Source organism: Mchenga conophoros, linkage group LG11 (assembly GCF_057382185.1).
Source record: "Mchenga conophoros isolate Kocher_MC1m ecotype Shallow Benthic linkage group LG11, M_conophoros_male_GT1.1, whole genome shotgun sequence".
In the NCBI taxonomy this organism is placed as follows: domain Eukaryota; kingdom Metazoa; phylum Chordata; class Actinopteri; order Cichliformes; family Cichlidae; genus Mchenga; species Mchenga conophoros.
Genome location: NC_140536.1, coordinates 21,543,815 through 21,566,388, shown reverse-complemented (window position 1 = coordinate 21,566,388; position 22,574 = coordinate 21,543,815). Strand labels below are relative to the sequence as shown.

Here is a 22,574-nt window from a genome sequence, read left to right as displayed (position 1 = left end):
GTCCACTGCTTTGCAACACCTCCCTAAAAATAGTCCCCACTAATCCTCAGGTCCCCTCTGAGAAGTACGGCACATTACCAGGGATTGACTGACAGATCAGCTGCACAAAATGGCAGAAATCTTATCATTATTATTAATGGAAAAAATATAGAGATTTTTAAAATGGGGACATTTCAGTTTGTGTCCTCTTTTGACACACTGCAGTAATAAAGTTTAAAGCCTGAAAACAGAGAAGTCAAATGTGCAGTCCATGCTGCGGTGCTGCACCCTCTTGTGGGGTCGATGAATACAGCTTTTAGCAGCAGACTCATTTGGACAACTTTAGGAACAACAAAGTGAACTAATGAGGAGATGTGGTTGAAGTTAACATCCTGCTCATGCAAGTCAACTGTCTTGCAGATTAAAGCTGCGTCATATACGAGCTAACGATGTGTGTTATTTAACACGTTTTAAAAAAAGTTTGAAGCAGTGACGCAGCTGTAACTGCAAAAACTGTTGCTTTAAGAAAGTTTGCGAGCATTAGCTTGACTTAAGAGGCAATTTGTAGCAATAATGAAACCGTAAGAAAAGCAGTTCCCAAAAAAACTTCGGTGTTTTATCAAACAGTTTGAAAAAAATAGATATTTTTTTACTTGCATTAAATCTTGATCAGCTACTCCTTAATCATGAATCAGAGAGTTTTCCGTCTTTGGCTTTCGGTTTCATTTTGGTGACAGTTTGCTGTATTTACCATAGTGATTTCATCTTATGTAGCCCACTGGGGGTCTCTGTTACAGTTTCAAGTTGAAAATCTAATCCCTCATTCTACCAAGGTTAGAACATAGTCACATAATTTATATGATCAGCGTGGCATGTTTTCACGTGTGGTAGAAGAACATAAATTGTGTTTGTGTGCACTTCAGCTGCCTACAGGGCTGCAAACACAGCGTGCCAGATCTCCCACAGGCCTGCAGAATATAGTGAAAGAGGGCCAGCAGATAGAGTGGCATGTACCCCCTGTTGAGATTTTGTAAAAGGAGACCCAAAGAGAAATGGACAGCTGAACCAACTTGCACGCCTAGCACATTAGCTGCACAGACTGTAAGGCTTGTGGTCCCGCTTAGATGTCGGTTTTCCTTTGCTTAGCATGTGCTCTCTTTTTACTTTCAGTAACAGTGGGCCACTGTTGAGCGTCTGAAGTAAACAAAGCAAATGAAAGTAGAAAACTATTCAACTGATAACAAATGAACTATTTCTTAAGTGTACTAATCTGAATCAGGCTAAGAATAATCTCACAATGCATCAAATCCTTAAACGGTTGGGACATAAGGACGATTAGAACAGAGACTGGACCACTTGTCTTTAATAAGACTTGAGATATTCCCACTGGCCTTACATCGCACATCAAAATATATCTATAGCATATACACGCGCCAGAATTTCAAATGAGAAAAAAAAAAGTCATGCTTGCACATGTGGGGGAGGGAAACGGCTTCAATTGTTAAATAGTGGAGGAGATCTCCGTTTACAGACATTTGACCTTTGATGACTTACAGTTTCTTAATTGTAAAGGTTGCAGATTTATTATTACATCCAGTTATGCATACAATCAATCATAGCTGAGGTTTAGACATGAACCAACAGTATGTTTACACAAAGTAACAAGCCATTCTTTGTGACGTTTAATTTCAGATCTTCTGATTTCTCAGTCTACCTTTTTCAAAAACCGGTACAGGTAGTTTTGTACAAACCAGGATGTACAGTATCTGGGTTTTATTCATATCTACTCATGATAGAGTAGCATGAAATGACTCCCTTTCAAACAGCTTTAATCCACTGATCCAACCTTCCTTTTCCCGATACGTAAAGTTCATTTACATTATACACAAAGTTGTACCCAGTCTTAATTTTTTTCTTTTAGTTAAATAACTAAAGAGCAAAGAAAACAGTTCATTTCCGTATACTGTAATCATTACTCAGCTGTACTATAATGTACAAAGGATGATACTGTTGAGTAGCAAGGTGCATGGAATCGGTGCTGCAAAGAGTTTGATGAACGATAGCAACGGTGCCGTATGCGGCAACACCTTTCATCCTGTTCTGTCAGTTGTTTTGTCGTCATCTTCTTCTGTGACCCACTTTATCTTCGGAGGGAAGTATGCTTGCTTTTTTTTGATTGGCACAGGTCACAGGGCTCGCAATGCGAGCTTTGGCAGGACTAGGAAAGGTCAGTGGCCTAAGGCAACAAGCACTTCAGCGCTGGAATATGTCACAGGACCTCTGTGAATGAGGCAGAGAGAAAAGTGTTAAAGGCCAGATGGAGCAGCAGTCATACAAGCTTAATGAACATGCTAACAGACAAATTAAACTATATATTCAACCTTGTTGAAGTGCGTAATGGCAAGGTCTGCAAACCTCCAACCTGGTGACAATGATAAATGCAAAAGGATGCAAAACATGTTGCAATTGGAAGGCCCATAAACCTTTATTGTCGTCTTTACATGCAGCAAACAGAAAGCTCGCATGACTCAAAGAAATGAGATGGGAATGTTACTGTTAACAGCGGCTACCATATAAAAACTCGATCTGACTGACAATGCCACATGTGGGACCGATGAGGGCCATATCCTCAACAAGTATGAACATTCAAATAAACCCTGGAAGCATGCCTCAAAATAAACCGGTCTCCTGAGAAACTGCTGTGTAAAATTAAATCAGTCTGACATACTAAAAGTCATCTCACATATCCAGATTTACAAGAGTGCATATAAGAAGTGAGAATGTTCCCTTTTTAATTACACACTTACCAGAAGTATGCAGTAGTTAAAAAAAAGGTAGTGAAATATTCATTAAAGTAGGGGCAAACAGAGGTAATCGTTCTTTTTGGTTTACATAGTATTTCTGATCGCTGGCTTGCTTTCAGGATAACAGGTGAAAGTTAGGATCTAGCAGCAACGGGGAGGACAGGGTGCTGCTGACGTTGCTGCTGGGAAGAGGATGAATGAGGAGTCATATGAAGCTTAATTACTCCAGAGTCCAGTTTCTAACCCCTGGCAGTGAAGCACTTGTGGATAGGGTCTCATCACCTCTGTCATTCTTGGAATTCCTCACTGGGTCCCGGTCCAAGTCAGTGAGACACTTTGAATAAAAGCTGTCAACAGTATAAAGATACCCTCCTTCTCAGCACCCTTCCCAACACTATTTCTTTTATATCCCGTCTCCACCCCCTTGTGAGTGTAGGTATTCTCTCCATGCCACACCTTCCTCTCCTCAGGGGGGACTCGCTTTCACCGGGGTGATGACTTGCACCTTATATTAAGTACACATTCAGGTTCTCTTGCTCCGTGCCAAGGACAATAACCCCATTTATGGTACCTTGTTCAGCAGTTTTCAAATTGGGTGATGGGAACTAGGTCGATGCAGATGAATCATGCCTGAATCTGCATAATTTTCATTGGAGATATATTTAGATTTAGTTTTTACCTCTGTCAATAAAACCTCATCTTTTATTTTACAATCCTGAACTCTAGCCTGAACGAGGACTTAAAAAGTTAACTAGAAGGAGAGAAGTGGACTCTCATTACAAAGCACAGCCAGACCTTTTCAGCATGGGTCAGCCAGTTGTGGAAAACACTCCATCAATATCTCATTTCAACAGTGGTGGAACGATTGCTATTGTAGCTTTTTCCCCTGCATCATTTCATCTATTCTATTTATATTTTCATGAATCATTTCAGATTGTGTTAAGTAAATTGTCTTTTCCATGTTTGTGTTACAAATGTTTGCGCTGTTGTCACTTGTGTATATTAAAGCAGTTTGTAATTCTGTACCCGCAGCATGCTGAGGCTTCATTGGGCCTGCCTTTTTCATGAATGACTCCTCGCTTTCAAAAGAAAGGATGGGCTCTGTGGGCATGCTGGTCTCAGACTTGTCCAAGGCTCCGTTAGTGGAGTTGCCGTGATTTGTGAGATGGATGATGTCTTCCAAGTGGACAGTGTCTTCTTTTGTCGAAAGACCGTTTTCAAGCTTCGTAGCCTGGACCCCATTAACTGCTTGGATTGAGAGGCTGTTGGAGAGGAAGACATAAATCATGGTATGGTTCTAGTCAGGATGGGTCCGAATGACTCATAAAACAAATGAGTCATCCCACCACAATAGGAGGATTCTTTTTTTTTTTTTTAAATGGTCCCAAGAAGCATGATCAAATGCAAACAGTAAACATTTTTAAATACCAAATCATTCTCCCACTGTTATAACTGTTTACTGTTGGCCAGAATCATGGGGCTTCTTGTGTTTTCTCTTGAGGTTTACAGCAACGTGAACCTCCTGCTGATTTGATTCGTTGTCAACTCCCAGCTTGGTCTCCTGGCACAAGTTTTGTGCTGTTCATGGTGGTCTTGCATCAATGTGCACACAAAGAAGAAACGAAAGAAGCTTTAGTTTTACCTTTCCTTGACATCGGCCTGTCCGTTTTCTGTTTTGTTGTTGGGAATGCCGAGCTCAGGCGTTGGCTGGTAGTCAGCAGATGCTAGAGAGAACAAAGCAATACAGTCATTAAGTGTGACCACAGAGATAAAACATCCCACCCCACACCGTGTGTTAACCCTGAGATGTGTCAGGCTAACCTCAACACACACACGTGTGCATCCTCTTTTTACTCTCTTAAGGAGAATCAGCACTTTTGGTGCTTTTCAACTGTTGGTGATAGTACCCACATTTTTTCTGCGTTGCAGTAACAGGAGACTAGTGTATCTGTTAGTAGTTATTTTTTATCGTCTTATTAGCTCCTATTACTGAGCTGGTACTTTCCTGGTATAGGAGGATATTTGATTAACGTAGGTGTACTGCATTTGATTAAACACATGCATGCTGCAGCTGCAACCACCATTAAAATAAATAAACATTAGCACTGTCAAACTAACTGTTAGAACCAAACACAGAAAAAAGAACTAACATTGAAGACCAGGCTTTATCTAGCCTACATGACTCTCTACAGAATAATATATTTGCAAGCAATCCTGATCTTGCTGCTAAATATCCAAAACACTGTAAAGCAACATAGAGAAAATGATCAGGCTGGACCATAATGCTAAGTAAATAAAAGACATTTTTATTTTCTTTTGACATTGCACACCAGCTGCTAACTTCAGAGTCTTAATAGCTGTGGAGAAACACCTCCCGAGTGGGTACTCAACCCCCAAATCTGCATCCTTTTCAAAACGTTCACAATAAAATGCCAAACTCTAGTCATCATTTTCAAATGGTCATTTAAACATTTGGGTTCGAACATTGAGGTGCAGACGTCCAGTTTTCTGACCTCATGTATATCATAAAACGAAGACATTCACACTCACACATGACGAACTAAAAGGCATTTCTGCCAGGTCTCAATCCACTTAATGGCTCGCTAGTGTCTCCTTGCAATGTGAAATTTGTGAAATTTGACACAAACTGCATTTCCATCTTACTCATTTATAACGTGTGATGTTAAAATTTCGCTAGTAAGGATATTGTTAAGTAGGGAGAGAGTAGTTTATGTCTGAAAACTTTGCAGCAACACATGTATCACTGTTTTATTCAAAGTCTCTCTAATGAATGTAGACTGCTGCAGGCTGTTGCCATAAGCTGACTCTTCCACTCAATTCTCCTCAGTCCGAGGGATTGGACAACAAACTAAGGCCACATGGGTCCTATTCTGCAAAGAGCAACTCCAGCTGTACAGGATATGAGGGCAAATGTATAATAGGCCTTTTAAAAGTGCATCCCTCTCTGAATCTTACTCACAGGGGAACTGATAACAAGCATATGACATATCTGTGCTTTGTTTTGTGCAAGCTATGGAAGAGGTAAAAGAGGTAGACTGATATTTATGTGTACATCAGTGGAAAGTATTTTATAGACGCCAGTAGAATCTACCAAAATTGAGTTCTTTTGAGTTTAATCGAAGCAGTAAAAGTCTAAGAGTATTCTGAACACCAGCTGGCCAGAAGACGTCCACTTTGTTTTAAATCCCTTCCTAGATAACACATTAATGGGAGATGAGTTAAGACAATTATCCTTTGTAATTCAAGCAGATTAAAGGCTAGTAGTGGGTAATGATTTCACTCAGGGATGTTTTGTAAAAGGCTGAGGGGAAGTCCAGACTGATGCTTGGCTTACCTTTGCTACTCTCTGCCTGTTTGTCATTGACATGTTCGACTGGGGAGGACTTTGTCTCTTTCTGTGAAAGTGGGAGAGAATTTCAGTCACTTTTACAGCAAAACTAAGTTTTATTTTTTCAATTTGTAAAAGAAGTTTTGGTTTTTTTAAATGTACCTTGTCACTTCCATCTGTCTTCCGTGTCCTCTTCATGATCTCCTCCAGTCGCTACAAAAGGAAGACAAAATGAATAAATAAAGGAATAAAACAGATAATACCCCACAAGGAACCAGATGCTAATAAGCAGACGTACATTTTCTGTGCACTGGTGGACAACAACGCAATGATACTGGCACTTGTGTTATATCATATTACCAGTAAAACATAGGCTTCATGCAACATCTATAAAAAATATTTGGTTTGACTTGATGAAAATTTGGCTACGCTTATTCGGCTGGACTAGACCACACACCTTGCCGAATTGTTTAGATAGAAGCTAAGGGTTCAACTTTCCCTTTTCATTAGTTCTTTAAAGCAGTCAGGTTATTATGCTCAAAATAAACTGAAGCACATCGGGTGGTGGGTTAGACTAATGAGGGTAAAAACGCTGTTGGTGTACTGAGCTGAAACAATAGTGAATACTGAACAACAGGAAACACAGAAAGGGTAAGTGTGTGCTACACTGTGATATAGAGAACGCTGCATGGGTAATTTGTATGCACAGTGGTTTGAACAACATGAAAATTTTATTTGAGGACACAGCTAGCCTGGGACAGCTAGATCATAGCTGCAGCTGCCACTCATAAAAGTGAGACATTTTTAAGATCCAAGATCATATATGGAGCGCTCACACGCTCACAGCTTTGGTATCTAGTTTGGCATCAAAATGTCTGTTTCAGGAGTAAAGAGTTGTTGTGCTGCTCGAGGTACCTATAAACACCTGTGCTGAGGTAATAAGACTGAGTCACTTAGGTTTGGTAGAGGACTGTAAAAGGAGTTTTGTGTAGTGCGACTGCGGTGCAAGTCTTTGGGGCAGAGGACATGCTGTTCTTGTGGGCTAATTCCTGCCAACAGCAAAACTTCAGCTGGCGGAGCTAGGCCTGACACGCCTAGATAACAGCCTTTCACACATGGAGAGAAGATGAGGAGAGGGAAAGAAAGGCTTAGATAGCCTGCAGAGGCACGATCTTATGTGTGTGATATACTTGAATATATGTTCACCAAAGGCCCAGGTATCAGTACACATGAGAAAGGATCCACACACAGATGACTGACACAGCTAGCTCGCTGTTATTAGTTTTATATATAGCTTAATGCTCATTCACATTGTAAGCCCTATTAAATCATGGCATGCAGACAGCCGATCCAGGATAAGCCAAAAAACATCATTCATCTTGTTTCAGGGATTCAACTTTCTGCGTTTGTCATGTAAAAAGGGCCGACCTCAGGATGAATGTATCTTGGAATATACCACCACCGGGGGAGGAGAGCTTTTGTAAACCGACTACAAAATTGATTTTGGCATTACTCTGTATCGTGCAAGAGAACATTTTCCTCTTTTAAATCAGCCACTGTTTGGAGATGCTGTATTTCGAAAGGAAAAGTTCAACTCCAAATCGAATGTACTTGCATGTAATGCTACTGATGCATTCAGATTGTTATGTCTTGTCATCAATATAAAGGAAAACGATGGCACATGCCTTGAGGTTTTCAAAGTGCCAACAAATGCGTTTTAAAAACTCAGTAGCAATGTCTCCTTCCAGAAATAATGACTTTTAAACATTGTTGTGAGCAATTTCAACTTCTTTTCATCGTCTGCATTTGGAAGGAAACCAAACATGCAGCACAGCTGAGTATGGACACCGTTAATGTTTTCATCTGGTCTTGCTGCCACTAGCATGAGACTGTTATCATAGGCACATGGACACTTTCTTCTGCAGAATGATATCTCAGTGGAGCTACGTGAAACTACTCACAAGTTGATTTATTTATTTATTAGCCACTTTGTCATGATTGCTGTAAAGAGACAATCACTTCTGAGTTTCTCACATGTATTGCATATATTGAGCACCAAGCACGAGTGTTATTTAGTTCAGTTATATTCAAAAGAAGACAGACATTTTTACAATCTACTACACAATCCAGCTCCCACCAAAAATAGATAAACGGCACTACAGGACAGTTAGACAAAAAAACAACTTTGGACTTTAAAAAAAAAAAATTATTCCAAAAAAATCCAAGCTGGGATATTTTTGCATTTATGATCCTTTACAACCCATAAATATCCATTTCCTTTTTGGAATTCAGTTACTTGGCTGAAAGAAACAACATTGGCAGGACAGATGTATGGCCCTACCTTTTTCCTCTCCAGCCTCTCCTGCTCCTCCTTCTGGAAGTGTTTCTCCCTCTCCAGGCGCTGCTTCTCCGCCTCCTCCCGAGCTCTAGCCTCAGCCTCCTCTTTCTGAAACACACACAAGCAAAAATCCAACCACAACTTTAATGGCAGCAGAAGAGGGAAAAAACATCAGCCAAAATAACATGCCTTTTACGTAACAAGGGTGTGGTTGCTCCCTGCAATTATTGTCTACGACCACAAAAGGGATATTTTTCTGTACCTTTGAGCCAAAAGGATCTATTTTCAACATTTACAGCTTCATGGGGGCGATTCAAAGTGAAAGACAACACTTAAGTCTTTGCATAATTCTACTGAAACGTGTTTGACCACAAATGCCACTTCTATGACAAACCACAAGGGGGAGACAAAGCGCCCTGATCTGATAGCAACGTACATACTGCAGTGACACAATTAATCACGACCCCAGAATAATCGATCACTCTGATGAATGGCCACATTCTGTTTTCTGCTTATCAAGCTTCATTGTCATCTGGTTCTCAACAACCACTTCCGCAAACACAAGAAGAATCAATACTGTTCGGGCGGATTATCTGGCAGACTGAAAGGTTAAAGGGGCCACATTCAGTGTCGCTCCATGTTCACCAGATCAGATTAATATTTACCTTTAAAAGGCAACAACATCCCAAAATAGGTGACTGGGTTTGTAGGATGAACATGATATCAGACAAGGTCAATGTGAGCAGCACCTGAAAGGGTCTCATTGTTTTCCGTGTACGTTTTGGCATGGTGGGAAGAGTGGAATGATGTGGCAATACAGTGAGTTATCAGCTAGTTATGACTGTTGTCCTGTTTTATGCTCGTCTAACTAACCAGACCTGATGAGTGACTACAAGACTCCTTTAAATACACTTGATACTCTTCTGGAAACCAGGGGCAGGTTGACAGCATACCTGTTTCTGCAGCCGTAAATTCTCCTCCTGCTCAGCTTTGGCCCTTTCCTGAGCCTCCTTCTCCTCTTGCAGCCTCTTCGCTTCATCCCTCTTCCTCTGCTCCTCAGCCATGGCCCGTGCCTCCTCCTCCCTGCGTTGTCTCTCCTCTGCTTCCCTCGCTAAGCGTTCCTCTCTCAGGATCCTGAAGTGTTTGAATACAAGGTTGAGATAAGATTTTTTTTTTAGTTAACCATAAAGTCTCTTGAGATTAAAATCTCTTTTTCAAAGACATTTTATCTACAAAGTCGTCTGCCAAATGCTCCGAATGTCATAAACAATTTAAATTGATTTACTCGTAGTGTAAGCAGTGTGAACGAGAAAGGAAACAATTGGAATTAAGAGTGCCGAAAAAAGATCAAATCAGTTTCCAGGGAGTAAATAGTTACTTGCTGTGGTCAAAATCAAAAATGGTTACACATCTGGAGATAATGCAGAGTCATTCATCTTGAATATGCTTGGATAGTCCATCCAGCCCTTCATGATTTGCCTTACATGTAACCATTTACACAGAATTTGCCCAGAAAATAGCTAAATGTCCAGAGTGGGTTTATTCTGCTGCATAAACAACTACTACTCTATATCTACAGCTTCTTCCTCACAATGATATGCAAAATGTTGTTTTTGCCCAAGTATTTTTTAATATTTATTCCCACTTATAACCTTTTGTACAGGTTTTGGCATAGCTGACAAGAAAAGGAGAATATTACATAGTTCAAAAACTTCCCACAGCTTACAGGAGTTGCATAGTCACCGTTTTGTCTTTGCATGCATTTTAAAAACCAGCTGACCTCTCTTTCTCTTCCTGTTCGCGGCGTTCCTGCTCTTCCCTCTCCCTCTGCTCTCGGGCCTGTCGGCGTTTCTCTGCCAGAATACGAGCCGCCTCTTCTGGGTCATTCGTGCCTGCCATGGGCTTAGCGGATGGAGAGGGTGCAGGTGACACTGCACGCACAGAGGGAGAGGAATTGGCTGGCTCGGGCAAGGAGGAAATGGCGCTGGCTGTGACTGGTGTGCCTGATGCATTGGCAGTAGCTGAGGATACAACAATGGCAGGAGCCACAGGGGAACCTAAAAGAAATAACAGTATTGTAAGCGGAGAGTCACAGAAATGTATTTGCTTTCATAAAGAGATGCCTGTTAATTATTATTAAACTGTAAACAACCACAGCCATTCACCCTACAAATGCAGTAATTATATATTTAAGACTGATTAGCACAGCCTCTTAGCTTTGTGCGAGAGAAGACCCCGACCACGATCTCTGTGTGGCTCATTCAGTGTGCGCCCTTTATTTCCATGACTAATTATGCTTGACGGTAATCTTTGACCACTGTTTCAATTTCACTGCATGTGTTTTTCTGTTCAGTCACAGGCAGAGGGAATCTCTTTGGGAAGACAATAAAAATAGAGAGAAGCTGTTCATAATTGAACTATGTCACCAGTCTGCCACAGGGCTAACACAGAGAGACAGAGTCTACCATCCAAACTCACTTTGGACAAATCATTTCACTAACTGTTTGAATTGATTTGAAATTAATTATAGTCCAGTCTGAAGGACATGATTATCACTCCTTTTTGTACTCACTCTTTTTTTCTTCTGGGGTGGCTGGCCTATGGGGCTGTCTCACTCTCTCAAGAGGGGCAGGTGAAGAGGTCCGGTGGTCTATCCTGGCAGGGGTCCTGGCTCTTTTGGGCCGGGCCTTCGGGGTTGACGGGCTTCCGCGTGCTGACGGAGGCTTGGGGGAGGCAGCAGGGCTGGGAGAGGCAGTTCTGCCCTTGGGTGTGGCAGGGGACGCTGGCCGTTGTCTTGATAAAGGACTAGGACTGGAAAAAAGTAAAAACAAAAGCTGAAGGATGGAAAATTGTGTCAACAGTTCTCAGCGTTGTTCTCTCGTACCACATTATTTATTTAGACCTGGCCTGAAATGCTTAAAATGGCACATGTCCTTAAGAAACTCTGACATCGGCACAGGATCTCAGCAGTCAAAGCACTCAAACATTGCATCATGCCTTATAGTGCATTATCAGTTAGCATCCCAGCAATGCAGCACTTGGAGGAACAACATCCATTATGCTGAAGATTTTTTCCCCCCTTGAGTCTCTGGCGCTGACTGCTCTGCCAAGCTCTTTGCTGCCTTTTTGTTGAGTCAAAAGAAATTGATTTTTTTTTTCTTCTTTTCTATCCCTTCTGCCATGGATGTCATTTATTCTGGGACCAGGGGATTAGAGGGTAAATTCTTGGGTATTCACTCAATGCATATGCTCAAGCAATGCATGAAATGTGAAGTCTTTGCAGCACAGACCCAAACCAACCCAGTCATTGACCAGAAACAGGCTGCAGGTCAGGTGCATCCAAGGCTAATCTGGTTTACAATGCAGTTTTTGTTTCTGCGTATTTAAAAGAGTAAAAAGGGTGCGTTATTATAACTTAGATTTCTTAACTGGTTCTAAGGTTATGGAATAATGTAAACTTTAAACTGAGATGGTAGCTTTGACATTTTGACTTTACATGGGGGTTGGAGCTTTTTGCTAGGTTTCCCAGAGGCCAGACATTTATTGAAAATGTTTAGCATTGAACTCAGGTTTCTGTGATTTATTTTTGTGTATATGTGCCAAATGTGGATGCTTCCACGCATGCACTACATGGTCCAGGGCCTGGATTAACTGGTTAGCAACATCTGAACTTTAGTAGTATATATGGTGAATATTTTAATCCACCGATAAAATAAATAAGAATAAGAATATATGAAATTGGCCACCAAATATGCTTAACTCGAGACTGTTGCTGATATGCTGACTATCCAAGAAAACTCTACTGTAAATAAGTTGCATGCTAGCATGCTATCCCCTCACTGATTTCTATATAGGTATGCTATACAGTCTGTTGAGTCTTTATTGTTAGCTTCATTTTGTCTTTCGTTTTTGTAATTTCACTGGATTATTCTTCATCATAAGTTATTGATAGAACCAGTTAGATGATTAGATGATTTACTAACAGAAGATTGATCTGTGAGCTGATATCTGACTAAAATGTGAAAAGCTTAAATTTCTCTGTTCGACTCAAAACTTGTTGATATTCTTTTGACATTTTGTAACTAAATGGAATAAAAATGTTGCACTGCAGCCATAAAATATATATAACTCACAGTACTGATAGTGGTGAAATATTCAAGCCAATATTAAATCTGTTAAGTGTTTTACCTTGGATCAGGTCTATGTCTCATACTAGGTAGAGACTGTCTCTTCTTCAGCACTTTTTCTTTAGTGATGGCACTTTTTTCCATTTCATTCTCCCTTTCTTTGTCTTTCTTTTCCTTCTTGTTTTTATCCATCTGTATAAAGATGGAAAATATCAACATGCAAAGCAAAAAGAAGCAGATTTGAAACGGCATATAGATTATATAATAATGTCATATAGGTAATTATGCAGACTTACAGGTGTGGAGCTCCGCCTGCGTTGACGCTGGGTGATATCTGGTGAGCTGGACGTCACCCTCCAGCGGTCAGAGCAGCGGTGGTGCGGCTGATGGCCACACAGGGTCAACGGACTTGCTGAGGCTGAACGAGGGCAGAGAGGAGAGTCTAAAGAACAGAGCAACAAATAATTAAGCCTTGCCAACATTTATATACTAATAGTATTCACTAAATTCACACTGACGGCAACAACTCATTTGAGGCTTTTAAAAAAAGAAGAAAACTCACGACCGTCTTTTCCATTTGTGAGGACACTAGCAGCACTGCGGCTCCGGGCGAGGAAAGAAAGAGTTGGTGTCATCAGCCGGTCGACTATGCTGCTCTCCCACGGACTCAACGCAAGGCTGCGCGCTGCAAGAAGGAAAAATAAAATAATTCAATTATCTCCAAAGATACATGATAATGGGATGCCGTGAACCAGAGGAAGCTTTGTTATATCTCAGCTCACATTCGTGGTTAAACGGGAAATGTTACTCCTCACCCAACACCAAATGTAAAGTGTAGAAGTGTAGTGTAGAACTGCATCTGCAATCCAGAAGAACCATACAATAAACCAATAAAACACCAGTACCACTTAAAGAAGAAAAATAGGCCAGTATATGTGTCCACTGTAACCTTGACCTGCATGGGTATGACCGAGGAGAAGAGGGGTTATTGGTAATTCTTTTGTAGACAGCCTTGTGCACAAACGGAGAAGAAGCAGAATCCTGCGTCTCATTTGGGTGTAAGATGTAGAATGAGTAAGGTTTGGGAGTTTTAACTGTGACGGGAAAAAAGACAAGTGAGGAAGTTACCCGTCGATTTTTTTTCTACCAGTACAGAGGAACAGTACCTGCTCCGAGGAGAATACATTAAGAAAATGCTGACTCACTGACTAACTTTCTTCTCTGACTGTGTAGAAGTATGCAGTGGCCTTGTTAACTGTAGAGCTATAAAAAGCTATACTCATCTTAAGCTTGGAGACACAAACTCGATTTAAAGAAATCAACAAAAACCAATTAAATCAATAAAAACATTTAAGACAAAAAGACGGCTGTGATTCAGTACGTTATGGTGACAAATGGACACAAAAGGACTGGGCACATCAGGAATGAAAAGGCCATCACCACACAATTAACCAACCAAAGGACAGTAAAACGCCACTAGGAATACTCCCATATCAAAATATGAGCATGCAGAGCATGTCAAACAAAACCACAACCCAAAGTTTGGAATGAAAAAAAAAAAACTTGTGATTTTTGGAAGATGGAAATGGGTCAAATATCAACCATCAAGCAAGAAGAGGATTGAAATCAAAGGGGAAGAAGTAACTGAAAAAAGACAATGATGGACGGGTTCGGTAGTGCTGGCAGTGTCAGAATGATGGACATTTAAAACAGGAGCGGGGCATTCCAGATGTAGCCTTACTTCTGTTGGGCGAGTTCCAGAGCGTGGCGGAGGACTTGGAGAGTCGCTTGTTTATAACAGAGTCCACGTGTTTGGGCAGGTTGACCGTTGAAACAGAGCATCTGCCTAAGAAGCCAAGAGAGCGCCACACAGATGTTCACACAGGTCACATGGTTTGAGAAGAAGATGTGGAGCTTGTGTGACGTCATGGGCTATGCTGAGGTGATGCCTTTACAAATTTATACCCACTCACTGTAAAGGCAACGACACCAAGTGTAATCCAACCCAATCCAGGGCTATTCTTGTGTGCTGACCGCACAATACCATCCATTGATTACAAACATCCACACAGGAAGAGATCTGTTCACCTCTGCAAGCCTTCAAGTGTACAGACAGACCACCCGTGGCACAAAACATGCATTTAAAGAATGATATTTCTTTGTGGATACTCCTAACAAAGTGTCACATAACCAAACTCTAACTGTACTGTAGCACAGTATTATTACTCTTACAATCAGATATTGTTTCTGCGAGCTCAATGAAGTGGAAGTGAAAGAAATATTATTTTTGTTTTGCTTCTTCTTGTTTCTTTTCCAAATAACTCTGTACCACTTCCTCTGCACAGTTTCTATCAGCACAATTTTGTTGGTGAGCAAGTAACTCCAGTAAAACTACCACCAGTGATGTTTGTGGATTCTTCAACGTAACCTGGACATGACTTCAATTTAAAAAGTTATGTTAATTTTTAGGTGTTAAGAACACATACACTAAATTTGATACAACTTATAAGCACTCAGCCTCAATTTATATAATCTAGTGCAAACAACTCTCATAGCTACATTAACTAACTAAGGAAATATCTGCATTTATCTACTATTGCAAGTCAAATATAGAAGGAACCTTTAAAAGCCGCCTCTTCAGGCCACTAAAACAAACCCAGTGAAAAGAATGGCACATTAAATACAACCCTGACAAGGAAACATGTGATGGGAAGTAGCTACAGGGAAATGTAAACTAATTTCAAAGCTGCTGACGTAAACTGGCGCTTCAAAAGCGCAACCATCCATGTGCAATACTTGTATCTGTCCCAATTTCATATCCCTTAAACACAGTCCAATCGATGGATAACCTTCTCTTTCTCCAAATGACTTGGACAATTTAGTGGTCACGGAGGTGCAGCATTAAAGTCGGCTGAGCATGACTGTGGGTTTAAACACACAAATCCAGCACATGATGCAGTATGCTCTTTGATTGAGGCTAAGATGTATACATCTGAGCATTTCCAAAGGACAAAAACAAACATCTAGAGCTCTCAAATGTTCCACTGGCGCCTATTTACACTTGTTTACTCCCATCATCTGACCAACAGCAGGCTGGTGAGTGAGGGAGGAAAAGGAGATTGGTTTGAGTGTCCATAATTCCCCTGGCATATGGCTGAAGCGATTACATGGCATAAAATGGAACATGGGACACTTCATGTTCACAGGAGCTCACGGTACAGAAGCATTCATCAAAGCGTACCACCAAGGCTCTGATCTAATTGGCTGTTGGACTGTCAAGACACTTATTAGCCCCAAATTAAGCAACTGCATACAACAAATTGAATCTTGTTGCTAGTCAGCGGTGCCGTGCTACTTACTGCAACACACATACACTTTGTGCAATCAATATAGTCTGGTCACGATCAGTGGCTAAGAGCCGTGTAACAGTGTGTTCAAGAGACAAAACAGTGTGTACTGACAGAAATGCGTTCAAGGAGGAAAAGCGTGACTGATGTAGTAAAGACATATCCAGTTTAAAATATAACGGAGTACTGCTGGCATCATCTGCCTGTCATAACACTGCAAATGTCTAAGCTATTGATTACTGCTGGGAATAAGAAGCAGGCAATAAAATTTGTTTTGGTGTATCATCTGAACAAGGTGATAATGCACCAATTTCATACTGCAGCACATCTAAATGCTTTGGCGGTGTTACCGATATGGTTTCATACTATCAAATATTTGTTTGGTGTTAAATCCATCAAACAAATATTGATGTCTGCTCCATCAAGAGAATGTATGCCAATGTAAAATTGACCACCACGCGAATTGGAAAACTATAACAGCTGTAATATTTTACAGGCCAAATGACCAACTTTAGCAGAAAAAAAGAGAAAGCGAAGGAGAATTTGATGTGCAATTATTTTAAACTGCATCATTAAAGCAGGTCTGTTATCTGTTTCTTTATTTTGTCATCTACATAATGTTGGCCAAAGTTTGAAATGGGATCAGCCAACAGCCCAGACTTCAGGCTGCTTTAAACTCTTAATTTCATACAGCTTTTCTGCTACTCTTTGCTATGAATGATGTCATTGACCACAGATATCTTTAATAAGGCCATCTCAGACACACGGTTCTGAGTGTGAGCGTAGATGACAAACACAGCTGCTTTTCCCATCTTCTGTCTATAAGAGGCAGCCAATCAGAACAAAGCTGACTAAAAAGGAAGAGAAAAAGACTTCAAATAGTTTGTTTCAAACAGCAAATGAAACAAACAAAGGTTAATAGGGACCATTTTGAACAATGATCATGCAAAGTTGCTATAGCTGAAACATGAAAGTCCCATTAAAAAAAACAGATCCAAGTATAACTGATATAAGTAATACTGAGGCAAAATAATTTTCTCCTCAGAAAAACTACATTATCTAGGAGGCACCAGTATACTCACCCTCTTTCTGGCTTGAGTTCTGGCTTAGTGCACCAGCCCACGACCATCTCTGCTGTCGGATTTCTGCCCACGTCTTCTTTGTTGACCTGTTGATGGCCGCCTGATACCGTTCCTGAAACAGATACCAGAACAGATATCAGTCTTTAGCATGTGAATTCATTTTAAGTCTATATGGAGGGATGGCATGTATGTCTGTGAACTGAGCAGCCTGAATCCTGTGTAGCTGATGAGTCCCTGACGAAAATCCTAAATCCCTAAATTGAAACTAGCAGCTGACCTAGTTCAGGTGCTCTCCCACAGACAGAGTGCATTGAAATTTCACCTTAAAATCTAGCAGTCATCACTTTCAAAGGTGCTGAAGCATCACATTACATGTATTGCTTTTCCAAACATACTTTGTTTTTCTCTAGTTTCTGTTTTTGTCTCTCCTCCAAGGCCGTTCGCCGCTTTTCCGCCTTGATCCGCTGCTCCTCGAGCTTCCTGCGTCGTTCCTCCAGCTGTTGCTCCCTGAGCTGCCGCGCCTTTTCCTCCTTCTCCAGCCACTGGGTCTTTTTGGCCGCTAAGAGAAGGCAGATAATATAGTCAGGAGAGAAGATATTTTCCAGTTGAGTGCTGAAAAAGTAAAGTCCTGTCTCCCTCCACTGTTCGATCAGAATAATATATAACACCCCAATTCTACTCTCTTTGAGAGTCACTACTTGGCATGTTGGGAGAAAAAAAAGCAATAATCCCAACATTGAAGCAATCCCAAAATCAAGCAACTCTGATGTTTTAAATTACATAAAGCAGTTTTTGAAAAACAAATTTGGTCTTCGCATCAGACCTCTTTTTGAGTTTGGAAAAAATAAATTCAATACTGCATAAAACCAAATTAGATGGATGCAGGACTTCTGAACTGACATTTTTATGTCATCGTAATCGCATACAGCTTACACTTCAGCTTCAGTAAACCACACACTTTGATATGGAAATCACCTCTTTGTCACAGAGCCATTCAAAAACAGCGTGAAGGAGGCTTTTGCAGCTGCCTCTGTGTACACAACTCTTCGTACTTCTTTAAACTACAAACCTCCACAAACAATCGGCTTTTCAAAGAAGTAAAGCTTTGCGCCCTGAAGCAGTTGATGCACCAAAATCAACTGATAGTGGATTTCAGACTAGAGTGATGGATAATTGCAGAGGCACTGGAGGCTAGGGGATCTGAAATTTATAAAAGTTATACTGAGGCCCTGCATGTCAGCATCTTGCAGAAAACACTTCTAACTGCTGCAGTGCATATATCAGAGTTCGATGGCCCCGATTTGAGACGTACCTTAACTCTACCTTCCACGGACTTAAAGCTTTAGGGAACTTTAAGTAGAGCACAGTGGAAACTGTTTTATAATTCACCTATTGTGCAGTGATGAGACGAGTAGGGGGAGGAAATAGATCCCAGCGCCTACAAATGCAGTTTTCCACATCCAGTTTTTCCTCCCTTCTCAGAAGGGAAACCTTTAGGTCACACAAGTGTTTCCACTCTTTCCATGCAAGTCAGGTCTGTGACATTTGATGGTTACGTTTTTAAATTTGATTCTCTCACAGTTGCAATGGTTCTTCAGAATATAGGTGTGGGTTGCAGGAGGAAATGAGCTGGATACTGGCTGGGGTCTTGACGGTTACAGTGTACCAGAGTGACACTGACATTCCTCAACTCTCTCCTGACAGTGATCAGCGCTGACAAGCAGCATCTAGACCTGCTACAGTATGGCCATTAAATAGTCATTGCCAAAGGGCTGCGCTAACCCTGGTACATTAAGTATTTATACCTCCTCACCAAAGATGGACAGGGTATGAGAGTAGCATCTATCTATGCAACTATAACAGAACAAATCCAATAGCAGATGAGCTCGTATATGTAGATTTTTTTTCTACTTATACCTCTGCTACTAGAAATGGTTCTGGCGATATAAGATCCCTTAAGCTGATATTGTAAACACAAGCTTTGGCAGGATCGCATCTTTTATCCCAAGCTGGCTGAGAGTATTAGATCAGACCCCTACCATCTGGCGTACCACGGTGATCACCCAATTAGACTGATCCACAGTATGAAGTCTGCTGACCTCATCTTACTGCAATCCAACACAAATTTGGATTAGACAGCAAAGCTTTACAGAAAGTACGAGTGTGACAACAACTAGCTTTAAAAAAAGAACTACGTTGTGTGACTTTCACGCAAGTATCGCGGTGCGTACAGGCTGGGTGATATACAACTCGGCTCAGTATCTGAACACTAATTTACATATTTTCCCTTTTAAGAACATTTTGAACTTTTTTTGTCCTGTTTGGCAACAAAGTTGTTTATATATAATTTCACAGCCAAGATAAATTCGGCAGCAAACCATCAATTCATCCAGTAAGATGATTATCATGGTGGTTTTGTGGCTTGGTGTTTGTACTTTTTTTTTTTTTTTTAATCCAAAGAGTTTTGTGGTGACTGCTGTTAGAACGTGGATAAACAACAGTCAGTGTAAGGGCGGGCTTCTCGTCACCCACAACTTCCTGTTAAGTAACAGGGTTTTCACACATAAATGATGATTTAGTGAGTACATGATTTTTGTTTAAGTCATATTTATGATGTTCAGAGAAAGGGAGGATGAAATTTTAAATTTTTGTCACAGGAAAAGAGGAGGATTAAAACAAGAAACATGGGGATTAAATAAATGAAAAGGCTCTAGGGCTGGGTTTTATTACCAAAAGTCAATATGCAAGTTTTGTCTTTGCAGCACTTAACTTAATTTTTTTTTTTTTAAAGTGTAATTGTGCTTTAAAATTTACAAAAAAGCTTTATTTTTGTTACACTATTACTGAAACAGTAGTCATTATTCTACATGCTGCTTCTCTTTATAGGCAGGATAATTGAGCTTTTGGTGCATTCCCCAGCTCTAGCTTTTACTACTGAACTTTATTAAGCTGAAACTGAATGATCAAAAGGGGTATTCATTGGCACCACCACCACCACCACCACAAAAACACAGGTGAGTGGCTTACCTTGCAACTTGCTGAGCTCTTCTGCAGGAGTAAAGGGTGAGAGAAAAGATAGAGGCAGCTGTCAATCATGCAAAGCAGTGCATGGCAAGTAGGCAAGTGATAATGTGAGAGCCACGTGTTAAACAAAAAGAGAGACAACTCATAGGTGCTGAGAGAGCTGTGACATTTCTTGAAAATGCATCAGTGTAAGTTGGGGCACTTTCTCGGCTTTCACAACTCGTCATAAGTTATAAAAGTTATAAAATATTCAGCCCCATCAACGTGTACGTTTTTGTCATTCGTGCAGCATTTTTGAACAATGTAATGTGTATCAGTTGAGCTAAAGCAATGATTTTGTTCATACAAAAACAATAAATAAGCGTCTTGATAGTGCTCAAGACTGTTTCAGCATGCATGCAGAAAACAGATGCTCACTTGTCTCTGGTAAAATGGTGGCTTGGCTTTTACTGATTTTGGCCCATTTTCTGTAGAAGTCCAAACTACCTTTTTATCCTCTCCAAGTGTCTGTGTGTATAATGTTGAGCATGCCTTTTGCAGCCTAAAGCCAACCCAGTAGCCAATCAACTGCTAACAACCTCCTCCACCCTAACACCAGGTGGAGCTCTCTATCCATTTAAAAGAAATGGCCTCCCACCCCTGGTTTTTACTTACCTAGATATTTCGCTTTCTCCTCTCGCCGCTCTTTTGCAAGCTTCTGCCTGTCTTCTGACTTCATGGCATCTAAGATTAGAATGAAGGCAGAAGAAAGAGGATTAATGATAGGTATCACCTTGCATCATCCAAACTGATTAAATCATCTCCAGACACTTTATATATTGGAAATTGTGGTTATTATATAGCGTTTTTCTACTCTACTTGGGGACTCAAAATGCTTTATCCAGCATGTCTTATTCACCCATTCTCTCTCTCTCCCTCACACACACACACACACACACACACACACACACACACACACACACACACACACACACACACACACACACACCTGCAGATACTGAATCATTCAGTATCTGCAGATTTCTAGCATTGCATCTCCCAGTACTTAAAATGATACCTATTTGAAACACACCTACTAAGATATCAGTTAAAGCCGACTAGTCAAGGGCACCTTTTGAAGGTCTGGAGAATACATCATTTAATCATAAGTTCTACAATCTTCTAAAAGCCCCACAGAAAACCACTCCATTTCAAACCATCCTCAGCTGCAAACTGACTTGAGGCATCAATGATGCATCTGACCTCATATAAATAGAAATGCAGTAAATGCCTTCTTCACTGCTATAAAGTCATTGCAGCGATGGCTTTTTAATCTCTAAATGGCTCCACAAGAAAATCCATGGCATAATGCATTGACAGGAAACTTACTGACTGACTGACTAATATCACAATTTCAACACTAATGCACAACCTAGGGCTACAGATAATGTGTATTCTATTATCTAGATTAAGATACAACAGGAAAAAATTAAGAAAATTCTGCCAGCAAGCCAATCCCATCAAAATAGAAGCAGTAGCATGTGGCAAATACCAGAAATCTCCTAGTGTGGGTGACTTGAATATGTTATAACTAAATTATATAAACATAGCTTTCTGACACAGTAATTTAAATTTTGGGCATGTCTAGTGAAAAATGCTCAAACAAGCCAAAGGCACACTTTGTCTTGGTATGTGAGCCTAAGAATATATCAATAAAGATCATTTACAACTAACAAAAACAGTCAGTGGAACAGTGTGTTGAGATGTGGTTGGTAACCCATATTAAATTAACACTTATAGTTGATGTTAAAACAGATTTAAATTGGGGAAAGGTTAATTATTTTTTTCTGTAATTGCATGTTTTTTTCTCAACAGTATGTATGCAACTCATTTCTGCAGACTTACTCCAAATGAATTACTGTGAAATACCATTTCTACCACAGCCAACATACCCTAGTACCACCCACTGAGAACAGTGACACGGAAGGCATTCTTGAGCCTTTAGTCTACATCATCCTCCTCGATCTTTACGGTCCAGATGTTCAGCATCAATCACAAAGGAAATCACTCCTCAGCAACATCGAATAGGGGGAGGTGTGAATCATGAAGACGAAAACAATCTGCCATGCAGCCTCCCCTAAGAACAACTCCTGACCTACATTGATATTTATAGTATGTTGGAAATGCCATGTGCGTGGCCTTGGTAAGTGTTACTTGCTGATGTTCGCAACTCACCACCATGTTAATCATAAAGTCAAATGTACAAGGTGTCCAAGAGGAAAACAGACTGGCCTAGAAAATACTACGAGGTGCGGCATCTGAGTTTCAGACTGTTCACGCTTGCTCTTAAAATGTCAGTTCTGTTATTTCTTTGGCTCCGATCTTTACAAATGGAGCAGCACAGGATATACGGATTACTGGGGTAGTAGTCAGGATGCAAGAAAATGAGCATGCTTAAGAGACTTTCACTAAGATAACAATTTGGCCTTTGCCACCATTAACATCTGGCATAATCACAACACTGAAACAAACATTGCAAGAAGCG

The 22,574-nt window shown here is 40.6% G+C and overlaps 1 protein-coding gene across 5 annotated transcripts in view; it reads right to left on the bottom strand.

The window, feature by feature from the left end:
* Positions 1-1,324: 1,324 nt before the first annotated feature.
* Positions 1,325-22,574, bottom strand: part of map7d1a (MAP7 domain containing 1a) — a 39,238-nt gene continuing 17,988 nt past the window's right edge. The window contains exons 3-19 of one of the 5 annotated variants that reach the window (XM_085291447.1): positions 20,705-20,773; positions 20,054-20,074; positions 17,422-17,585; positions 17,027-17,138; positions 14,339-14,443; positions 13,160-13,282; positions 12,894-13,039; positions 12,659-12,789; positions 11,043-11,281; positions 10,251-10,527; positions 9,424-9,604; positions 8,474-8,578; positions 6,295-6,345; positions 6,139-6,199; positions 4,426-4,507; positions 3,810-4,045; positions 1,325-2,259 (exon numbers count right to left, since the gene is read on the bottom strand). In XM_085291447.1, the coding sequence (XP_085147573.1) occupies positions 2,249-2,259; positions 3,810-4,045; positions 4,426-4,507; positions 6,139-6,199; positions 6,295-6,345; positions 8,474-8,578; positions 9,424-9,604; positions 10,251-10,527; positions 11,043-11,281; positions 12,659-12,789; positions 12,894-13,039; positions 13,160-13,282; positions 14,339-14,443; positions 17,027-17,138; positions 17,422-17,585; positions 20,054-20,074; positions 20,705-20,773 (2,114 nt within the window). In that variant the 3' untranslated portion in view covers positions 1,325-2,248. The remainder of the gene's footprint in view (positions 2,260-3,809; positions 4,046-4,425; positions 4,508-6,138; positions 6,200-6,294; positions 6,346-8,473; positions 8,579-9,423; positions 9,605-10,250; positions 10,528-11,042; positions 11,282-12,658; positions 12,790-12,893; positions 13,040-13,159; positions 13,283-14,338; positions 14,444-17,026; positions 17,139-17,421; positions 17,586-20,053; positions 20,075-20,704; positions 20,774-22,574) is intronic. The other 4 variants (XM_085291449.1, XM_085291450.1, XM_085291448.1 and 1 more) reach the window with 4 other exon arrangements.